The 21436-nt window shown below is 40.3% G+C and overlaps 1 protein-coding gene across 7 annotated transcripts in view; it reads right to left on the bottom strand.

Moving 5' to 3' along the window:
- The window catches only part of LOC112458506 (CLIP-associating protein 1-A), a 36698-nt gene extending 21655 nt beyond the window's left edge, over positions 1-15043 (bottom strand). For all 7 annotated transcript variants that reach the window (XM_025022177.1, XM_025022178.1, XM_025022179.1 and 4 more), the window contains exons 1-5: positions 14233-15043; positions 4940-5045; positions 4195-4366; positions 3929-4105; positions 3646-3722 (exon numbers count right to left, since the gene is read on the bottom strand). In XM_025022177.1, coding sequence (XP_024877945.1) covers positions 3646-3722; positions 3929-4105; positions 4195-4366; positions 4940-5045; positions 14233-14421 — 721 coding nt within the window. In that variant the 5' untranslated portion in view covers positions 14422-15043. The remainder of the gene's footprint in view (positions 1-3645; positions 3723-3928; positions 4106-4194; positions 4367-4939; positions 5046-14232) is intronic.
- Between the last annotated feature and the right edge of the window lie 6393 nt (positions 15044-21436).

The raw sequence follows: 21436 nt of genomic DNA, 5'->3' as shown, positions 1-21436 counted from the left end.
AGAATAAGAGAAAAGTCACGGTCGATTATAGATTTTCTGAGTGGCGTCACGCGCTATGAGATCATCGGCATCGGAAAATGTGAGCGTTGATTCCCGCGTACGAGGTATTGCCGTTAGAGAGACGACGCTAAGAAGAATCGCCCACACGGCCTCTGCACCCAGAAGGCAGGCGATAATACCTCCGCCGTTACATAATAGCGCATATACATTGCGCATAATCGCACATGAACGCTTATCGTGCGCGATGCCGTATGTCACGGGTTAGACAAACAATTACTGTACCATGCATTATAGAGCAATTTATCCCTTTTTTATTTGAAAGGGAAGAACCATGACACAGAGATTCTCCAAGTATTCCGATTCCCGATCGCTTGATTGTCTGACGAACCTCTCATCGTACTTTTAATGACGTCTTACTCGTCACAAGAAAATCGTAATATAAAAACATGAATTGATGTCATTAACGCCGATTATTAACGCTAAAGGTAAAAATTTAAACAGAATTAATTATCTCTCCAATCGACTTTTCTGTGAGAAATTCGGACAGCTCGTTTCGTTGCCTAGTTACGCAAAGGGTAACGGGGCAACGGTCAAAGAACGCGCAATGAAAGGGCAGCAGCTGGGCATTATTCTGTATTTTCATATCTGATCGTGCGCACACCGGTGCGGCGCAACGTGGAACCGTGCGCTGCTCTGCGGAGATAAATCTGCGTGTTACCCTACCTTTCACTTGCGCACGTGTGCATTGCATCTCGCTGCCCTCGGGGTAAGGTCGCATAATAAGGCGCGAGATTAAAAGCAGGCGCGGGTGGCGATGCGAAATTCACGACGCGTAACGGGGTAGTTTCCTATCGCGTGACAAGCCGCGGGAACGTCGGAAGCGAATTGTCCTCGCGAGGATTGACACGCTTTAATTAAAGCTACTGCGGAGTCTAAGAAACAATAATTTAAAATTTAAATCTATGTTAAGATTTAATTTAAATTTAAATCTTCGAGGTTTTGCTCCATTTGAAGATCGATCTTAGCAATTTTTATATCTATACCTGAGGTTTGTAAATATGTACATAAGTATACAAGTAAAAAAATTGTCAGTTTGATTTACAAAATATATATATATATATTTTTTTTTTTTTAATGATAAACACTTTTTTTATCGTCGCGCGACTTTTATCGATTTTATTTACATCATTTCTATTTTAAGTTACGAGAGAAACGATTCGAGAGAAACGTTTGACGCGTTTCGGAGAGATCGCGTGGTGTAATCCTGTCTTAACGCGAACTTCTAACACAATCGCGCTGCACGGGGTCACGGGGAAAGAGAGAGCGAAAACGAGACTTATGCAAATTTTTGTTCGCTCGCCGGACGCGCGCAACCTTTCCGCGTCGCATAACTTCGAGGATACCGTCGCGATGACGATTCTAATCGGTGTATTCGCCGCAGAAATTCTACTGTGGTGGATTTAAAAAAATATATATTTCGTCCCGCGGTTCTCATTGGTATTCGACAAACGGGAATCTGGTCGTCAAAACACGGCGGACGGGTGTCACGAGAGTGATTACGTCACGATGAAGTATGTGTAAATCATAAAAAAGTAGAAAATTGAATGTACGCAAAGCGTTAGGCAAACGTCGTTCGCGTTTATGCATGAATGAATAAGACAGACACCGATCGATGTATAACACGGCCGATCGGAGATTAGTTCTTCAGAATTATTCTAATCGCGAGAGTAAATTGAATTTTCTTCGCGCGGCATAATTTCGATTAAATTATACGTTTTCAAGTTAACATACGAGGCATGTTAGATGTGCGTGGTATTCGATGGAAACGCTAGGATTCTGTAACGCTGCTATAGAGCGCAACTTGTTCAGGAGGCTGAAATATTCATAGATGCGTAATCAGTGTATAGAACGCGCCGCGAGTCGCTCTAATAACGCCTGAGATTGATCCCTTCGGACTTCGCCATGACCGGAAGTTCGAATGTCCATGAAAGGAATGGACGGCGCTTCGCGGAAGATCGTCATTAGCGCTTCACGGCTATTTTGAGTTCTATTAATATCTCTGAAATCAAGCGAAGCGCCGTGGCTTCTCCTCGCCAAGCCCAGGTATGATCTAATCGTGATCGTATATGCGCAGGGTGTAGCAAGGAAAACAGTTGCGCATCTTTGATCTTCGAGAAAGAGAGAGAAAGAGAGAGAAAGAGAGAGAAAGAGAGAGAGAGAGAGAGAGAGAGAGAGAGAAGCGTGAGTTGAAAAAATTTCGTAGAATCTACTTAAAATTCATTGAATAACGAAAGTATAGAATTCTTAAACACGCCACATCAATATGTGCCATCGATTCTAAATGCTACTTTCACCAGGATGATAAATAGCCTCGCGTTAATTGCCAGTAATTATTTAGTAAACTTTTCTATCGACATTTATGTCGCGACAACAGCGGAATGTTTAATTACTTTGATTCGTAAGAGTAATTTATATTAGATGATAAACAATCTTGTCGAACGATGAGAACTGCCTGGCCTTTCACGGAACTACCACGAATAACGCGGTTATTAATGATAGAAACTAATAATCGCACGATGCTCGAGAACGAGAAATGTCGCGGAACTCCAATAAACCTTGGAGGAGATGAAGATGATGCAGGCGCGAAGATGATATTTGCGGACTGTTGCAATCGCGCGCATACACGAGGAAGTCCCTTCTCGAGCAACCGCAACATTTTGTGTTGCGATCGATTACGCAAGCGGAATGCTACGGCGGCGGCGGTGGCGATTCTCGCCGGACGAACTTTTGCTCTCGTATCGTCTCGATTGATAGGAAATAATCTCCGTTGTCGAGACGCGAAGGTGCCAAGTGTGCGGTTGCCGGCGCGACACGTAATATTCGCGACCGAAATTCGAACGGCCGACGAGCCGAGACGCGACGTTACAAGGCCGTCCGTTTCGAAGCGGGACAGCCTTAGCTTCGGTATGGATTACAGGCGCGGCGCTTGAAACAATATACCGATACGATGTATCGCACGCGGTTCTATCACTCTGTACGCAATATTATGTAATCTTCCCGGCACGGTGGACAGATAACGCGAATCAGCGACCTCGTTGTATCGTTCGTTCAAGAAAACGAAACTTTACGCGATGGAATGGCGCGAATGACTTTCCTCTCTCACGCGTGAACTCGGAACGTTACTTTGTTGTCATCAACGTCATTCATTTCCTTCGCCGGAAGTGTAGAGGTAAAAATTTCGATCGAGCTGAGATATCGACGTGTCATTAAATCGAAGTCAGCGACGAGGTACACGGTACTGTGGAAGCGGTGCGGCGTGTATTCTCGTCACATCGAGGAACACGCGGTCTTCGGTAAATATTCATGATATGTGCGTGTAACGCTAAGCTGCGAGGAGGACGAGGCGGGGCGAGCAGACAGGTGGAGGAGTCTTCCTGCATGCGAAGGCAGGATCGCCGCGTGATAAACTCCACGGCTGCGCGATGGCAGCACGATACACGCCTCGTGCGCACGTTGAATAACGATATGCGCCGCGTGGTATACGCGCGCCTTACTTTTTCGTCATCGTCGTCGTCGTCGTCGTCGTCGTTGAACTTAAATTAAACGATACCCCGCAGCGTCAGAGAATTCAATCAGTCTACTCACCATCGGACGACATTGCCAAGGGTAAAAGATCACCAGCGGCCTTCAGTTGATCGAACTTATCTATTAGCAGAAGCATTCTGTAAGCAGAAGAAACGAGCCGTTTACATAACGTTGCGATCGAGAATTTTATGGTTTCGTTAACGCATCGCACCGATCAGTTGATATTTAACGAGAAGAAGAAAAAGTTTCTCGAACGACTGAATCACGATTAGGAGATACGCCATAAAATTCTATGCAGACCGAAAGCCGAAAGACAATCGCTTTCTCCGGCCATTTCACTTACTTGGCTTGCGGCACATTGTGCTTTCTTTGCAAATCGACGCGTAATCTATCGCCTACGTGTCGATAGATGTCCGCCAGCGTGTTCAGAGCAGTTTCCCGAACCTTTTCCGATGGATCAGACAGCAGCTTTACGATACTCGGGATCACCCCCGACAGTGCCATCTCGTCTGCTCCATGTCTGAAAAAATTCAAACGTTCCATTCGAAAAAAATCCATCATTTTTTATAAATATAATTTATTTCAAATAAACGTAGAATTGCCACTCACTCGTTCAGCGTTGTCGTTAACAGGATTAGAACTTCCTCCCGTAATTTTGCATTCTTGTGATTAAAAGCTGGACGAAGTCTATCCAAAAGATTCTGAGGCGACATGCATCCCTTCTCCATAATTTTCAGGAGCACCAGTTGCGCTTTCTCCCTGGTAGCATCTTTACTGTCACCTGTAACAAATGTGAATTTAATCGTCGATTCGCACACACGTGAAAATTGGGGGCGACGCAGCATTCACGAATATCGTCGGTTCGCGTGCGTGATGCGTGACGTTTATTCTCAACGTCGGCTTCGTGGGACAGCTGAAAGCGATCGGCGCGGCGGACCGGTTCTCGACAAATATGGTGTACACATCTGTCATAGACTTCAACCTCATTAGAGGCGTTTAAACGTCACTTCGGTTCGTTCTATTTGAAACTCATTTAGCGATTTAAGTATATGATTCATCCAATATTCGACGAAATGTTCGCGCAGCTCACTTTCGAGATACAGGAAGAGGGGTATAGCTTTCGATATTAAAATTATCCGCGGTTATCTTTATATCGCGAACAGAGAATTTTGCAAGAGCTGGAATACACACGGGTATTCTATCGGTGCCAATTATCGGCTACGGACCGTTCGTGGAATTATCGATCGTCGTAAATAATAATAAAAATTTTTGATATCGCGTATCGTGCCGGCCGATTCCTCCTCGAAAATGATTTACGAGACAATCGGGTAGAACAAATACGCCCCGTACTCACCTAGCCTGTCTATCGTCGGCTGGATGATGGTGGAGATGTAAGGCTTGAAGTCGTGACCCATCCGATCCGCGAGATATGTGAGGATCTCTAAACCATTCTGGACAACCTGTAAAAGAAGAACACGTGCGTCGTTTGAATTTATGGTACATATCGGCCGATTATAGTCGCGGTGGCAATGATTGTCCTCCTTCGGTGGAATCGCGCCGCGCCGTCCGCGTCGCTTTCGCGCGTACCGGCCGGCGCGGCGCATCAAGGCGATCGAGGTCTACCGGTTAATTTAGCGAGTACAGAAAGTGTTTATACGGGACACCATTACGGTATATTAATTAACACTACCAACTACGGCGAAAATGCCGACTAATAATAGAAATTGCCTTGACGCAATCGACTTTCGCATTCTTCGCGTTTCAGAAACGCGATTATGTCATTCAAAAAGTCGTTTCTAAATATATTTTATTTTGTATTATTGTATTATTATCAACAATCTTTATTTTATATCATTTAATATTTCTTTCGGATGGAGGGCGGCGGTTTGGTCTAATGGTAGAGCGCCAGACTCGTAACGTAATCTGAAGAACTAGGTTCGAGTCCACTAAACCCATGTAAATATGGAATGTTTTTCCGTAAGCTGCGCCCTCCGTGCAAGATAGGCTCTTGTGCGGAGCAAACTGGGCTCCGTCTTTCGGAAAGAGACGTTAAGCCGTTGGTCCAAAGGTTTAAGTGAGAGGAGAAGGGTAGTATTGGATGAGAATTGAAGAAAGGGTTGGGAACGTCCCTACAAAATGCCTTGCAACCCTGAGGGGAGTCAATAAACGTATTATCATATTTCTTTCGGATGGAAATTCGAAGAAAAAAAGGAACTAGCATAAAACAGAGAAAAGAACATATTAGCAAGAATCGATTATTTCTTCGAGTGAAATACCTGGTAATTCATCTAACGAGAATGAATCTCTTTTCGGATCACCTATGACCTATATAAACGGAGAGGAGTAGGTCTAACGCGGTCTAACGTCCATTTTTGTTAACGTACATTAACTTTAATCTTGGTTAAACTTATTTTTTATCTCTTTCTAGTTAAAAAAATTAGAAAAAGATGAAAAGCAAGTTAAATCAAGATTAAAATTGATGGTAAGAAGTGTTGGTAAGAAATGGATATATGAGATCGTAATATTGACATCTCCAGCTCGTGTGATGCAACACATATATCGATCCAGTCGATCCAGAGGCAGACGAATCCCATCCTCTTGAAGATGGAGAATCGCATCGTGTGTTTCCGCTCACTCGTTATTATGCGAGTCTCGCCAGACGCGAGTGCACTCGTGATTACGACCTCAGTAATACGACACGCGCAAACAGAATGCCGTTTCTGTTAATCAAGAGAATGCACAATTAACCAACCAGCGAATTTCTAATCGAACGCTCGCAGTTTAGTGCCTGTTAAACGCGCGCGAAAGGCGACTGCATAGTAATTACGGTAGAAGTTATAATTAAGTAACGCAAACCATTAAATAACGCCAACGATAATACTATCTTTAACGTGTCAATTTTAATATCCTATAATATACACAACATTTATAACTACGCACCTAAAGAGGATATCTAGGTGAACCTTCGTAAATTTATTTTTCAATTAAGCAGCCTGTGTATTATCGCATCGTCACGAACTGCAAAAGTGTTGCGATGCAGTGCGGCGTTTAATACATTTAACGAAGTGCTATACATAGGCGTATAAACCTATTTTCGAGCCACGGGGTAAACGTTCTCTCAGGGCTATCGTCTGACTGTGACATCATTGCTCAGCACCGAGAGTTTTTGCTCTCCTCTTTAGTTTTGCTCTCCTGCGCCATTATCTTCAATCTCTCGATAAAGCTACACGCACCTCCGATCCATTCACGATCGTATCTATACGTATCACAAAGTGACTTCCACATTAAGTATATCTCTATGCTACATTGCACCGCGAAGCGTAAACATCTCAATAAAATCTATTTTGGCACACGTCTTTTCGATATCAATTGCACCAATTGTCTTTTAAGTAAAATAACGATATGCGATAATTACATAACGTTACAAATATTTGCGTTTAAAATAGTCTTTTTGAAAAAGAAGCCCATTATATACATTATTATTAAACTATAAAAATCAGAAAACATTTTCCAAATTAATGCCATTCTGTATGTCCTTAAATGAACATTTTCGGCAAGATATCATGCTGGTCTTCGCACAAAGCAAACGTACGATGAAAGTGGCTCTTTGTAGCGACACGCGAGGAGAGTCATGCGAACTCGTATAGTATATAGTATATACGATACGACTATGACCACACGGCCGCGGCGTGGGCGAAAGATCCACGGCCTTACTAGTCGAACTTGGGTGCACGATCCGTTAAAACTGTTGTTAGCGCTACGTGGGAGGCTGCGCACATTTCCCTTTGCACGCACGCAAGCACGCAGAAACGCATCGCGTGCAGACTGCAACAGTTGCGTCCGCGAGGCGCCACGTGGTCGGCGGAAACGGGCCCTCCGAGAAATACGTGCCCGTGCCCCCGTCGAAAATACGGAACGCGTATTTTCGGGTACGCGAGATATATCGGGTATCAAATACGTCGCTGAACTTCTTGGCAGTTTAACAGAAAAGCCACAGGAAACGAGACGAGAGATTTGTCGGCGGTTACGAAAGCGAATGTGGGAAAGCCGAGTCAATTTTCGTCGAGTCTCTTCTATAATAATATTCTATAATATTCTTAAGGCATCAACAACATGGAACGATTCATTTCCTTAGAATCGCATCTCTCTTTATCGTCATAAAGTTCCTCGTAGGTCCGCGCTGAGATGCGAAAGGGGAGAAACGGAGAAATGCAAAATTTCATCGTGCCGAGAGTCGGTCGTCGGGCGATTTGCAACGGACTATATTTGGCAGCTCATATTACTCGGTTATCTCTCCACCGTGACCGTAGTGCAGACAAACGTGCTTCAATGCGCGAGATAAAGCGCGATTCGATAGTGTCGCAGCGTATTCGTTCTCGTTTTATTACGATAATTCCGAGGCAAAGCGGCCGACACTGTTTGGCGTAGTTTCGATGTTACGGAAGATATCCCTGAGTACATACAAAATTCAAGGAATTCCAAGGTAATAATTCGCTCCGAGTTCACGAAGCGAACGAATTGTACGCGGCATTTCGTATAAAAATGAGATAAGCGGGAAATTTTGTAATCGTGCAGCTTGACTCTTGACAAATAAGTCGGTTGAGAGCCGCTTGAGATGGATTCGACGATGACATATGTGTCTCTGCGCTTTACCGCTTCTCGATCGCAAACATTAGAGTGCACAATATTGATATACCTTTTCTTTCCTTCGGTTTTAAGTCGTCGTGAATGTTGTACAAGTGTACGCAAGTAATGAAGTAACATTATGTAAGAGATGTAAAACGGTTGCGCTCTCACACCGCATGGTAACGCAAGTATGTAAAAAAACATCGAGGTGAGGGTGATGTCATACTTTAAATCCTGAAAAGGAAACATCTCTGCACGGCGGGGCAAAAAAAAGCGAGTAGAACGCGCGACGACTGTAGAGACTGCGGTTCGGTTCGCGTTTTGTCCTGTGTCCTTGACATCGATACCGTGCACTCCGTGCCTTGCAGAAATGATGCAGCATATCGTCCCGTAAGGAGAGACATTGTTAAGTCTAATTACACGCGACGATTCACAGCCGGGCGACCATGGTTCGCGACAACAAAGAGTCCTTTGCGCTTTAAGACCCTACTTATCTACACTTTACGTCTTTGCGTAGCGACGTAAAGGCAATACGTTTCATTTTTCGCTCGCTCGACTGTTAAAATCAACCAAACAAATAAAGAATCCTCTTTTGTATAGATACTTATATAAGGAAAAAACTATTGTTAAAAATATTATATCTATAGTATATTACAAATTGATTTTATAATCTCGTACTTGTATTGTTAAAAAGCTCAGAATAACATGAAAAATATCTCATTGATGTAAATACAAAATAAATAAAAACGCAGAACCATTCTAGCAATAAAGATCTTGTCAGAAAATCTCGCGAGACTAAAAAGCGCAGAGGAAGTTTAACAATGAGCTACGTCGCCGGTTCTTTCATTACATTTTAAAGAACCGGGACAGAAAGAAGTAACTCGGGCTAACAACTATCGGGAATAACTTGTAAAGGAACCGTGTTTTATCTCGTTCTCTCGGCAGTCTGCCAAAATCGCAAATCAGAGTGAAAAGCGTTTCGTCGAAGATTAAGGACAGTCCGCGATTTGTTTGGCGAGGTATATTCATTAAGAAACCACCGGCCGAGAAAGCGAAATTTTTTTCAGCGATGCATACCCTATTCTTACGACCGAACACAATGGATCGCCGCGGGCAGCGAACAGCTGAAAAGGCCCGCTTTTGACGCACTCCCGAGTACGTCATGAGTCCTCGTTCTTGTTCCCGCCCTGCCCCGAAGGTGAAAACGACGCGTGCCACTTGCGGATTCAATATCGAGACGGCAACAAGTGGCGCCGAACGATAATCGCGCATTCATGTTCGATCCTCGTCCCAAATTTTATGCGTCGAAATTAAGCGCGACACGCGCTTCCGCTGTCTGTATCTCATTCAGTTTACTGACGTCCGACTCGCCAGCGCGTTATGTGAACTGAACGAGGCATTGTGAAGGAGAGTGAACGATGGTCGTTTTCTCGAATCGAGTGGAAAAAAGGGTTTCATAAAATTAAATCGCGAGAGCATATTCTTAAATAATATAAAAGATACCAAGTCAACATTCGATATTGGAAATGCAATTTTTATCTTAATAAAGTTTTAATTGGCACAAAACGAGAGAAACTTGAAAAAGAAAAAAATTGTTTGAATCTCGAACGCAGAATTAACGTAACCTCCCAATTTTTGATCGTTGCGGAGATTACTGTAAAGATGCAGAAAGGAGTTATAGATAAAAACACGAAAGAAACGGAAAGGTGACGCGAACGACAATAAAAAGTTGTGCTAAAAATAGCAATGAACGCTCGATTGTATGTACAGGCGCACACGAGTACGATTTCGTTCGTGTACATGTGCGTATGTGTATCAAACGTGCGAGTTCATACATAATGCAGGAGTTTCCAAATTTTGTCTGAAACTCGTTTCGGTTAGTTATTTATCGCGTTGTAAAGCAATTTTTATATATATACGCGAATGGAAAATGACGTAAGATGATTTATCAATAAGCTTCAACTGGTGATGGATTTTTTTTAAAACTTGCGCATGTATTAATTACAAATATGGAAATCGCCAGTAATTCGATAACCAAGTGAAACACGAGCAAAATATCTGAGTAAAATTATACGGAGTCGAAAGAAAAAGAAAATGATTATTAAAAAGAGAGAATAGCTGTTAATTTCATTAATTATTTGCGTAAAAGAAACATTTAAAAAATATATATGTCATCCCGTATTTTACAAATTAGATCAATTTGTTGCAATCTGTCTCATGAAGAACGTTTTATCAACCAGATATGAAAAATGTAACGTTACGATGAGTCATTCCCAGTGTTACCGCCCAAACGAGGAGAATGATTTCTTACTCCCACTCATCTTAGAGTAGATTTTACCACACGATATAGCTTCAACGTTTTAGCTAACGTTAACTCGTAAACACGTCATTGTCCGTAAAACTCTCGGTAAAACTGTATCTTGTCGTAGATTGATCGAAACTTATCAAGATTTTGTGAACGCTCGAGCTTTACTCGGGATAATCTTGGAGCATCTTAATTGATCGAAAGTAAATTTGAAGTTTATTTCAGGCACGTATTTGAGGCAGACGTACGAGAGTGACGCGCGAAAATTTTGACAAAACTGCGAAAGATTATGCGCGGAATACAAATTCAAATGAAATCACTGGGACCGTACCTGATGGTTCAAATCCTACGATAAAGTTTCGAGCCACTCTCGATACTCCATTAAACTGTCACTCGGGCTGCTGTGCATTCCTCTCGATGGGGTCAAAAACTCGCATCGTACACTCGGCCATTACCGGAGAGCATTTAGCGACTTGACTGGCTCCGACTAAACGACAGCCCTGCGTCGATCTTTGCGACACGTTAGCAAAAGACACGTTAACGTACATGGCGTGAAAGTTTTTTTCCCCTTATTTGCGAGTGAACCGAGCTCCGTGATTCTTTTACGAGTGAAAGATGCACGGTGAATTAAGTAAATTTTGGAGCCGATATATGAAATTAACCCTCACAGGTCACACTGGGTCGATTTTACCCGACGCCAACTCAACACATGCGTATATCTCCAGCCACCTATAAAGTTTATTTTTTTTTAATTTTTAAAGGAGAAACAACAGTTTGAAAAAAAATCAGTTAAAAAAAAATGTCTTCATATTTTTCAAAATACAAAAAAAAAGGATAAAATTTAGAGCAAAACAAACTAAACAGTCGTATTTCTGAGAATCTGGCAATGAATTTAAAAAAAAAACACGTCCCAAAAGCTTGCTTAGACTTGAAGTTACAAGCGTTTCAAAATCGCTCGGGTAAAAAAGACCCAGTGTGACCCCAATGCGCTGTGGCGTAAGTGTGACCTGTGAGGGTTAATCCAAAGCCTTTATCTATTACTTAATTTTTGGAAATCGAGATACGGAAAAACCTGTTATGCAAATTAATTAGAAATTTTTAGCGTTTTCAATTCAATTACGTCTACGATCGTGACCGTTGTCCTCGAAGGTCCAGCAAACGAAATAAGTAAATAAATGAACGATGGCACATTTAATTCGGCAAGAGTACCGAGAACGTAGAAGGAGTGCAACTCAATCGGCAACAATAACACATCATAAACTCGATTGCTTCGATCGCTCAATGCAGATTGAGCAATTTAAAGGTCATCCCGGTGAATCCCAACGTATCCTTTGCCAAAAGAGGATCTCGAAATATCTCCTCTCCGCGGTACGTCACGAGGTGCAACGTTCTTTCTTAAAGATGTGGTCGTAAAAAAAAATCAACACAAAACGAACAAGCGATGAAAGGAAGTCTAACGATAACGTCGTTATAATGATCTTTGTGACAAAAATAAATTGAATTTGAAAGCGCGGTCTCTCCGACTGTACAAAAATAATCTACATTTATAACGGGACGAGGTCACAGCCCGAGTGTTAAAGGTTGCATACGGTTGAATACCGGAGGTATTGAGAACCCCTGTACGTACACAAAGTAATAAGTTTGTCACTCGACACACCCCGGCCGGCACCTCGCAATCGTACGAAATTAGGATTGAGTGAGATCTAATGTAATATGACACTAATAAAGTATATATGAAGGAAGGGAAAATAAACGTCCATAAAGAAAAGATATGAGGAACAAATAGAAGTTCAATTCGCAGTAACGCATCCAACTTACGAAACGACATTTTCACGTTTAATATCTCTTATCTTACTTAATTAAATGTGCCAGTGTCTCTTTATGTAATTAATTAAGTGCGCCAATGTCTATTTCACTTTCTCTTCAATCCTTGTACAGATATTATCTCATTGCGTATTCGTTGCACTTTATTCTCCGCTTCTTGTGTTCAATAGCGCATTGTCCGCCGGATAAATGCGGCCGAAATATCGACATATCCATACGCAGAAAATAAAGATTAAACGGAATGCTATGTTGATGTATAAACATCCCACTTTGTGTGCCCTTAACAACAGCATTTTTACAAGACTACGCATTGCTTGAGCTTATTGCGCAATATGCAAAAAGGACCGACATGTTAAATGTGTTAATTAACTATTTTCTACGCTAAATTAAAGTTCATTTACACAACGTGTCGAGTTTCCCTGCTCAGATTTTAAGGTATCGCGATGGAAGACGCGAGATGTATTCTCCCAGTAAATACAAATACATCGATACGCTGCCTCGCTGTTCTCGAAGGATTGTTTATATCACGCACGGCGTTCCAATTTACAACGTTTATTAGCGTTTAGTCTTACTCGTGTATCAGATCACTTTGCGATCACAATGTGCCTTTAAATCCCTTTAAACACCATTATGCCAACTTGCTTAATACGCAAGCACTTCGAGTTAAATAAATACCTCGGCCAACATTGCGGCTCGCGCGGAACAACTTGCGCTTTCGCTTGCGAGAGTCCGTAGAAAAGGGTATACCGTAAACACAGGTTCCGAGAGTCATAAACCGCAAAGACGTATTACTTTGGCCCTCGGGAGGTCACTTGGACCCGTCGGAAGGAATAAACGGAAGAAAAGTTGAACCAGTCGGGCCAGTCGTTCACTACCCAGTAAACGGCAGTAAATTATGACAAATAGCACTTTCATCGGCATTGAGGATACCGGGATTACTTGTACTTGCTCCTTCGCGTCATTCCGGCGCCCCACGGACCGCTAAATCGGTCGTTCCCGTTTTGCGACGCGACGCGCGGAGGTGAGAACAGGGGCGGTCGCGTTCTCACGTGCGAGCGCGAAAAAGCGGCGTTTTACGGAGCGCGCCGAAGGCGGCGGCTGATCAATCGTCTCCTTTCTCCATTTATGGACCGCGCGCGTCATGTGCTCGACTAGGAGGAGGCCGCGAATCCAACGTGATCGATTCCGATTGAGCGTCAACCCTCTGTAAGACCATATGACTTAGAAGTTGCATTATGGAACGTACCTATATATATATATGTTCATTTTTTAAGTTTCAATGATTTAATCAATGGTTTCCCACTTACCGGTTGGTGCAACCTTTTTTTCCACAAGCAAAAAAAACTCCAGTTACAGAAGGTTAAGGCCATGTTAATTCGATTAGTTCGCATTGCTTCATCCTTTCAATTATAATTCATCTTTTAACACAAAACGGCCGCGGCGCCCGAAAAGTAGCTCGGCTTTAGTACAGATGTCAATAAATCTAGCAACAACCTTCCAAAAAAAAAACAACGAACGCAGCCATTCTTGACGTAATCTTCAAAGTGAAGTAAATAACACTAACGACGATAAATAAATTTTTTAATCAAATGTAATCCACATCTTTATCTTTTTGTCAATAAACGTTTATCGACGTTCTAGGAAGGCGTTTCGCGCGTCACCTTGCGCGTCCCAGAGAGAGAAAAAATCGAGTTTCTCCATCTCCGTTTTAATTTTAGCGTTTAATAAAGTGGAGAATAGGCGCAAGATAAGTATCTACATATAAATAACGTGAAAGTCACGTCGGAAAGTAGCCGGAAAAATACCGCGAGTAAAGGTTAGGTGCGCTCGAAGTAACTCGATCGCGGACTCAGACATCGTCGTCGTCGTCGTCGCCGACGGAAAACGCTTACCTTGGGATTACCGTTGCCAAGCCACGGTATAACGTTGTCGATGAACATGCCGATGTCCTGGCACTCGATGCTCTTGCTCGAGTCGCCGAGGTAATTGAGCAGCGCGCTGCCGACGTTGAGCTTCTTCTTGATATCCGTCGTTGACAGAAGCGGCATAAAGCCGTCCATATCACGCGGATTCACCGCCATGGTCGGGGCGAGGTGCTACACGTCGCACGTCGCCGTCGCCGTCGTGGCCGCGCGCACACACGTCGTTCTCGTCGCCGCCACTCCAGAAGACGATCCACCCGCGCGGGTCCCTCGTTCGCGAAAACAAGGACAAGGACGATACGCGGGGAGAGGTGGTCTCACTCGCGCACGTCAACACACATCGCCTCGCCACGGGGACGGGGATATCGTTTCCTTCGTCATGCCAACCGGGACGAGGTCGCGTCTCGCGGAGGGCGAGAAAGAACGCGGGAATCGCCGCGAGTCCGCCGATACCGATACCGTCCGCGCGATTTAATCACCGTCACTGCGACAGTCGTCGTCGCCGTCGTCGTCGTCGTCGTTGCCGCCGCCACCGCCGCCGCCGCTCGCCGCTCGCCGTAACGTCCGTACGCGCGGCGCGACCGCCGAGCGAACCTCGGTAATCCTTCGGGCGAGCCTCGTGTCGCGCGCACCCACTCACACGCCGATCAGGCCAGCGTCCGTCGTCGTCGTCGTCGTCGTCGTTGAGACACTTCGTCGCACGCCGTACACCGCAACTACCCGTACACGAACGCGGCGAAACGAGGGATCATCGGCACCGTACACGCGACGCCATTTTCGTTTCCCCATCATGGCGGCCGGCGGCGTTCGTCGCGCGCGCGCGCCGCGCCAATCTGTGGTCGATCGACACGCCGTCTATCGGTCCACGAAGGCACAAGAAAGGTGAGCAGCTATTTGGCGCGAAGAAATGCAAATACAAGTGAAGGGAAAGTGAAATATGTTTAGTTCAAATAAAAAATTCGACAAAACAACCACTCTTGTAATTTATTTCAAAATGTTAATACTGATTTCTTTCGTCCAAAATCTCTAAAGATATTGTATTTGTATGAGAAACGAGATTATTGATCGATAAATCAATCTCGCTAATGTATAAAATTCGTATACTTCATACGGAAAATACGATCGACTGTTACAAAAAAACTTTCTAAAATATTATGTAGCCAATAAGAAATGCAACATTAATTGAACTAACGAAAAATAAACGTGTTAAGTATGTACCTAAAATTAAAGCGCGCCTTGCTGAGACTTATTTATAAAAATCATTATTTATAAAAAAGGATTTAACATTTTCGATGTTTATTCCTTATAAAAAATTAGGAACAAAATTATTTCGAGGTAATCACGTGAAGTTAAAGAAATTGCGGTCAATAACGGTGCTGCGCGAATTATATATTAATTAAAAGTTTTATCCGAAACTAAAGTGAATAATCCCCAATATAAAATCAATTGAAGTATTATCAAATTTGTAAATTGAAAGACATTGTAGTTAATTGTTTAAGAAATATTAGAAATAATTAGTTAAATAAAACTACACTGTTCATAAATAATATAATTTTTAAATGTAACTATTTTGGACTACTGCAACAATTATATATTTTCTGTTTTATAAAAAATAATATATTTTCTCGAAATTGTAAAAAAATAATTATATTTTCGGCAGTTATAAAAGAATTTCTTATAAATACGTTTTTAGTTCTGAAACGATTGTTTTATTTCAAACTGTTATTGCGCTTGTAAGGCTGATCCACGGTCGTGAATACAGGTCTGGAAACTCTAGTAGTGGGGGGTGACTCGCTTAGTGAAGTCATTTTATGTAGTTGACACTATCACCACCTGGAGCGCTGGAGGTTAGAGATTTTTTAAATAACGCAAATACATATTGAATATATTGACATATAACATATAACATGTGACATATGACATATGACATATGTCATATATAACATATTACATATTGACATATTGAATGTAACGAACGTACGAAGTCCTAGAAAGTGATTAAATTAACAACAATGAAATTAACGAAATATTGTGTCGTGCCGAATTGCAAGACTGGGTGCAAAAGTCTGAAAGTAAATTGTTCAGTTTTTAAAGTGCCAAAACGTGACAAATTGCGTAAAAAATGGATATCCGCAATCCCTGGCATAAAGGACCTGAAACACAATCAATTTGTATGTGAATAGCATTTTGATAAAAAATGCATAATAAGGAATTTCGTAATGCGCGATGTACAAGCAAATGTCCTAGCCGAGGTAAGCTCAGTTATAAAAAAAATATTCTGTCACATTAAAAGAAACTTTAATGATATATCCAGGGATTGGCAAAAAAATTTCCATTTTTCAGTAATTAAGTTATTTATGTTGAACCAGATAATTTTTAAATTAAATAATTTTTTAATAATTAATAATTTACCTGAGACTAAATTCATTATTGAGAAAATCAGTAATTATTTTTCACTAATTATTAATTTTTTAATAATTTCTAGTAATTTATTTCGACAAACTATTAATTATTTTAATAATAAAAAATTTGTTTACTAATTACCAATTTGTAAATAAAAATTAATTATAATTTTATTATTATTTTATCCACATTTGAACTCATTTAAAACGTTGATTGAGCCAACTTATTTACAAAACTCGCTGCTTTTTGCATATAGTATATTTTCCATCTTACATTTATTATAAAAATATTGTATTTTGGTTAAGGCCTGCTCCGCAATGAAAAATATAAGGAACAAGGGACAGATATTAGCAATTAATATTATTCCTGATTTCTTATTTTTAATCGCTAATATCTGTTCCTTGTTTCTTATATTTTTTATTGTGCGGGAGCCTTTACGGTGAAACGGATTAGTGGACAACGCGTATGCGTGATAAAAAATCCTTGCAACGCAGCGACGCGCGCGGTCACATGGCAAACCTATGAAAATATCGTCATTAAGCGAGTCACCCCCACCACCAAAAAAACGGACGAGTTTCCGGACCTGTATTCACGACCGTGGGCTGATCTATCTAAATAACAAAAGTGCAAACATATCGCAGTTGTGTGTATTTATGTCAATGAAGAATGTACCGTACTGTACGTACTACACCTGGACACCGAAAAATATAAAGCGCACTATGTGGACCTCGTCATCGGCAACCTGGGACACGTAGACATCGAATTCAAGCTTGATTCATAAGAATCGACTTAAAAATTCCCTAGCGGCACTTTCTTTTTCCAAGCAGAGAACCTTCTTTTCCGGCAGCGGTGGTAATACGATGTAAAGGTGCCTTTTCATGCTGACGCTCGACGCTTATTTTCAGCGGCAAGAAGGTCGCATGACCACAATTGACGCCGGCGTCAATTGAAATTCATGAAAAGAAAAACAGCGTCAAAATTTCGGCGTCTTCGCGCTGCTTTGGCTTTGACGCTTGAAGTTGGAAAAATCCAACTTCTGTTTCTTGACGCTGGCATCATAGTGATGTCACGTGACGTCGCTCAACGCTGTTTTTCAGCGTCCCATGAATTGGCACCTTTTTATACAGTGATTATATACTTCCAATTCGCAAAATACAAAAAATAAGGGTGCACCGCAAACAGTTCAGTTTCACAAAAAATAAATGCTTCGGACAAATGCTGCTCAGTAGAAGAAATTGAACACGTACAAAAAAAATTCTGTCGCTAAAGTACCCCCATTTGCCAAATATTTACAAACTGAAAAATTAGCTCAATCGGAAATAGCTTTTCACAAGCAAGAAAAAGAGAAGCATCTGAAAGAATTGCGTTTTGTATGTAAAGAATTATAAAAATTCCAAACTATATAGTGCTACATATCACAGTTCTGAATGACTTTTACAGTCAATTAAAGAATTTAAAATAATTTTAAAAAAAATTGAGTACCTATTCTAAGAAGCTTCAAAACTCGTATAAAAATATTCAAGTGACGAAAAACGAATGGGTTCGAATTTGTAAAAAATCGGAAAGTCAATCAGGATGTTTTCGATAATTTAAGCCAAAGATCTAAATTTCGAATAAGGTGTTCGAAAAAAGCACATTAAATCAAAACGAGAAAACAAAATTTTAAAGACTTGCCAATTCAAATTAAAAATAATAAGTTTCACGAAAGAATGATTGGCTCATGGTCTGCAAACTGAGATTATCGCGAAAAATTATTTCTGCATGATACTGCATGGATTAAAAGTGCAATGCAAAATCTCAGTTTGTCAGAAATAGATTTGAGTTTGGCCAGATAGCAAAATGTTAGCAGAATGCGCGCAGATTGGCAGCAAATTTGATCAAAATCCCACACCAAAACCATAGCCATCTGTGTCCGCATTAAGCTCGTATTCTGTCGACAGAGCCTGCTGACAGGCAATGTAAGCAGATTGCCAACAGAAACCGCGCAGAGCCTGCATACAAAACCTGGCAGCAGATTGGCAGCAAAAACCGAGCAGAGCCTGCGCGCTCGACCTGAGAACAGATTGGCAGCAAAAACCGAGCAGACTTTATCCATACCCATACAGCACAAAATATTTTTTAAAAAGATTAAAATAATTTACAAAAATATTTTTTAAATGTTTCTATGTCCGCCAGATTATGTCAGAAAAATATTTTCGAAAATATTTTTAAAAGATTGCAAATAAATATATACAATAATATTTGTAAAATCTTTCTATCAGAAATATTGCTTCGAAAAATAAAATATATATGTTTAACCAAATCAGCAATAATTGTTTCGTTTGAAAGATTTTTTTAATATTTAAAAAATATACATTACACACAATATACTTTACATCTTACTTTAGAAAATATTATTTTGCATATTTATATCATTGCAGCAATTTTGGTTGAGCCTTGCGTTGTATTGCTGACAAAGATATGTCTCGTGGATGTTATGATTTTGCTTCGCAGGAGGCCTGCTTATATTAGCCCTCAACTGAAATTTACTTACGAGTTAGTTTTATCATTATGCGCCGCTTAGTAGCGTCGTTGCAAACTATCACGGAAAGGATCTGTTCGGTTTTTGCTGCCACTCTGTTCTCAAGTCATACGCGCAGCCTCTGCTCGATCTTTTTTGTCAATCTGCTGCCAAGTATGTGTGCAGGCTCTGCGCGGTTTCTGCTGCCAATCTGCTCACATTGCCTGTCAGCAGGCTGTCGCATTTCTGGCTACAGTTTGACAACATCATTTGACAGAGCAGTTTTCGCGTGCAATTTGTTGCCTTTCTGATACCAAAAATTTAATGCAGACTCTGCTTGGAATCTGCTGCTCAGGTTTGGCTATCTGGGAAATGTTAGAGCACAAGCACAGAGCGAATAATAAAGAAATAGCATGCACAACAAAATAGGTCGTCAACATGTCACAAAGGACAGAATTCTCCATTGGAGAGAGTTCTGATTTCTGCCGCGACGGTACGTCGTCACCGTCAACGCAGAGTTCTCGGCTCAGGGACCAGGAGCCTTATAAAGCGCAATTGTGTAAACTGAAACTAAAAATAATATATTTTATATTAATTTGATATTGTCAAGTAAAATAATATACATATTAGAAGAATATTTATAACAGTTATACAAATTTATATGGATAAATATATTATAGAGTATATATTCATATATGATTATCTTTAACCTTATAAATATAACTTTACATGATCACACATGATAATATACTAGTATATAAAACCATAAATGACTATATAAAGTTATATTTAAAGAGATTTAGCCATACAATATTGTTCAAGATTATATTTCCATTTCTTAGGTATTCGTATATCCAATTCAAAATTTTATTACTCTTTTTAAACTGAATTTGTTTCTTAAGAATTTTTGCAAAATTATATATTTGCGCTGGTTATGACACATGTATAAACTATATATAACACTTACATCAAATTAAGAAGTAGTCCACGTAAGACGGTTGGTTCACGATCCAGAGGTCCCGAGGTCTCGAGTTCGAGTCCCATCAAGGTAAGTGTGTTTTTCAAGTACGAGAAAATATTTATAATCATAGGTTGCATCTTAAAAAACAAATTTAGTTAAAAAGTAGTAATAAAATTTCAAAATAAATATAATTTTTTTTATGTCGGGTGAATTTCCTCATTAGAGTGTTTTAATTTTAGTATTTCCTTGTAGTCTACTGTACTCAAATAGATATAGAAATGTGTAGAATATCAGTATTAGTTATAATTTGGCGTAGTTTTACCGAAAAATTTATAGATAAAGATGCACTAAAAAAATACAAAAATTTACAAAAGTGTTCCAATTCTAGCATTTTCATGTAGGATTTTGTAGTACTTCTTAAATTCATGTAGAATTTAATAGATTCTGGTAATTATATTTTATAGTTTTTTGTAGTACACTTTTATTTTTTTTTAAATTTTGTAGAAATATTTCCGCCAGGGCAATGAAGGCAATTAATGGAACAGGCGTTAAATTTTTCCTCATAATTTTTTATACATATAATATGTAAATTCTGACAAATAAAGGCTTTTTCAAAGTATAAAGTAGATAAAAATTGCAAAAACAAAAAAATCTATATTGTTTGTTCATTCAGAGAAAGTGTTACGCATTACCCCGTGGTTTGTCACGAATTACCCAGGCTTCGGGGCAATTCGTGACACATGACACAGCGATACATTTCTTGATATATTTCGAGACTCGTGAGCGAAAAATCTATATATATGTTTTCTTTTAAACTAGAGAGATGGACGATTACATCGCACTAATAAAAATGTTTTAAACATTTATACGAAGCAAGAAAAAAATTCGAAACAAAAATGTGTCACGAATAGCCCCGGTCTCCCCTATCTGTTAATAATAATACGACATGATATTTTAATCATGAAACTTACAAACTAACGGAAAAAGATTCGTATCCTAAATGCCAATAATTTTTCTAATGCAACAATAATACTGAAAATATATGGATAGAAATATATAATAACATAATTAATGATGATATAAAAGAGTTTTTGTCGCGCATGTCGATTTTCAATAATGGATATTATAACAAATACGTTTTACGTTCATTCAAAAACAAATTATGTGCACATAATAAAAATTGTGTGAATTAAAATTATGTGTATACACATAATAAAAATGCGGAATTATTTTTATGTCAGACATAATTTTAATTCATCCAATTTTTATTATGTCAAGACAATTTTAATTCATCCAATTTTTATTATGTC

Source organism: Temnothorax curvispinosus, unplaced genomic scaffold (assembly GCF_003070985.1).
Source record: "Temnothorax curvispinosus isolate PA1 unplaced genomic scaffold, ASM307098v1 QBEX01008959.1, whole genome shotgun sequence".
NCBI classification, from domain to species: Eukaryota; Metazoa; Arthropoda; class Insecta; order Hymenoptera; family Formicidae; genus Temnothorax; species Temnothorax curvispinosus.
The sequence above is the reverse complement of the archived record's forward strand: the minus strand, read 5'-3'. Positions and strand labels throughout refer to the sequence as shown.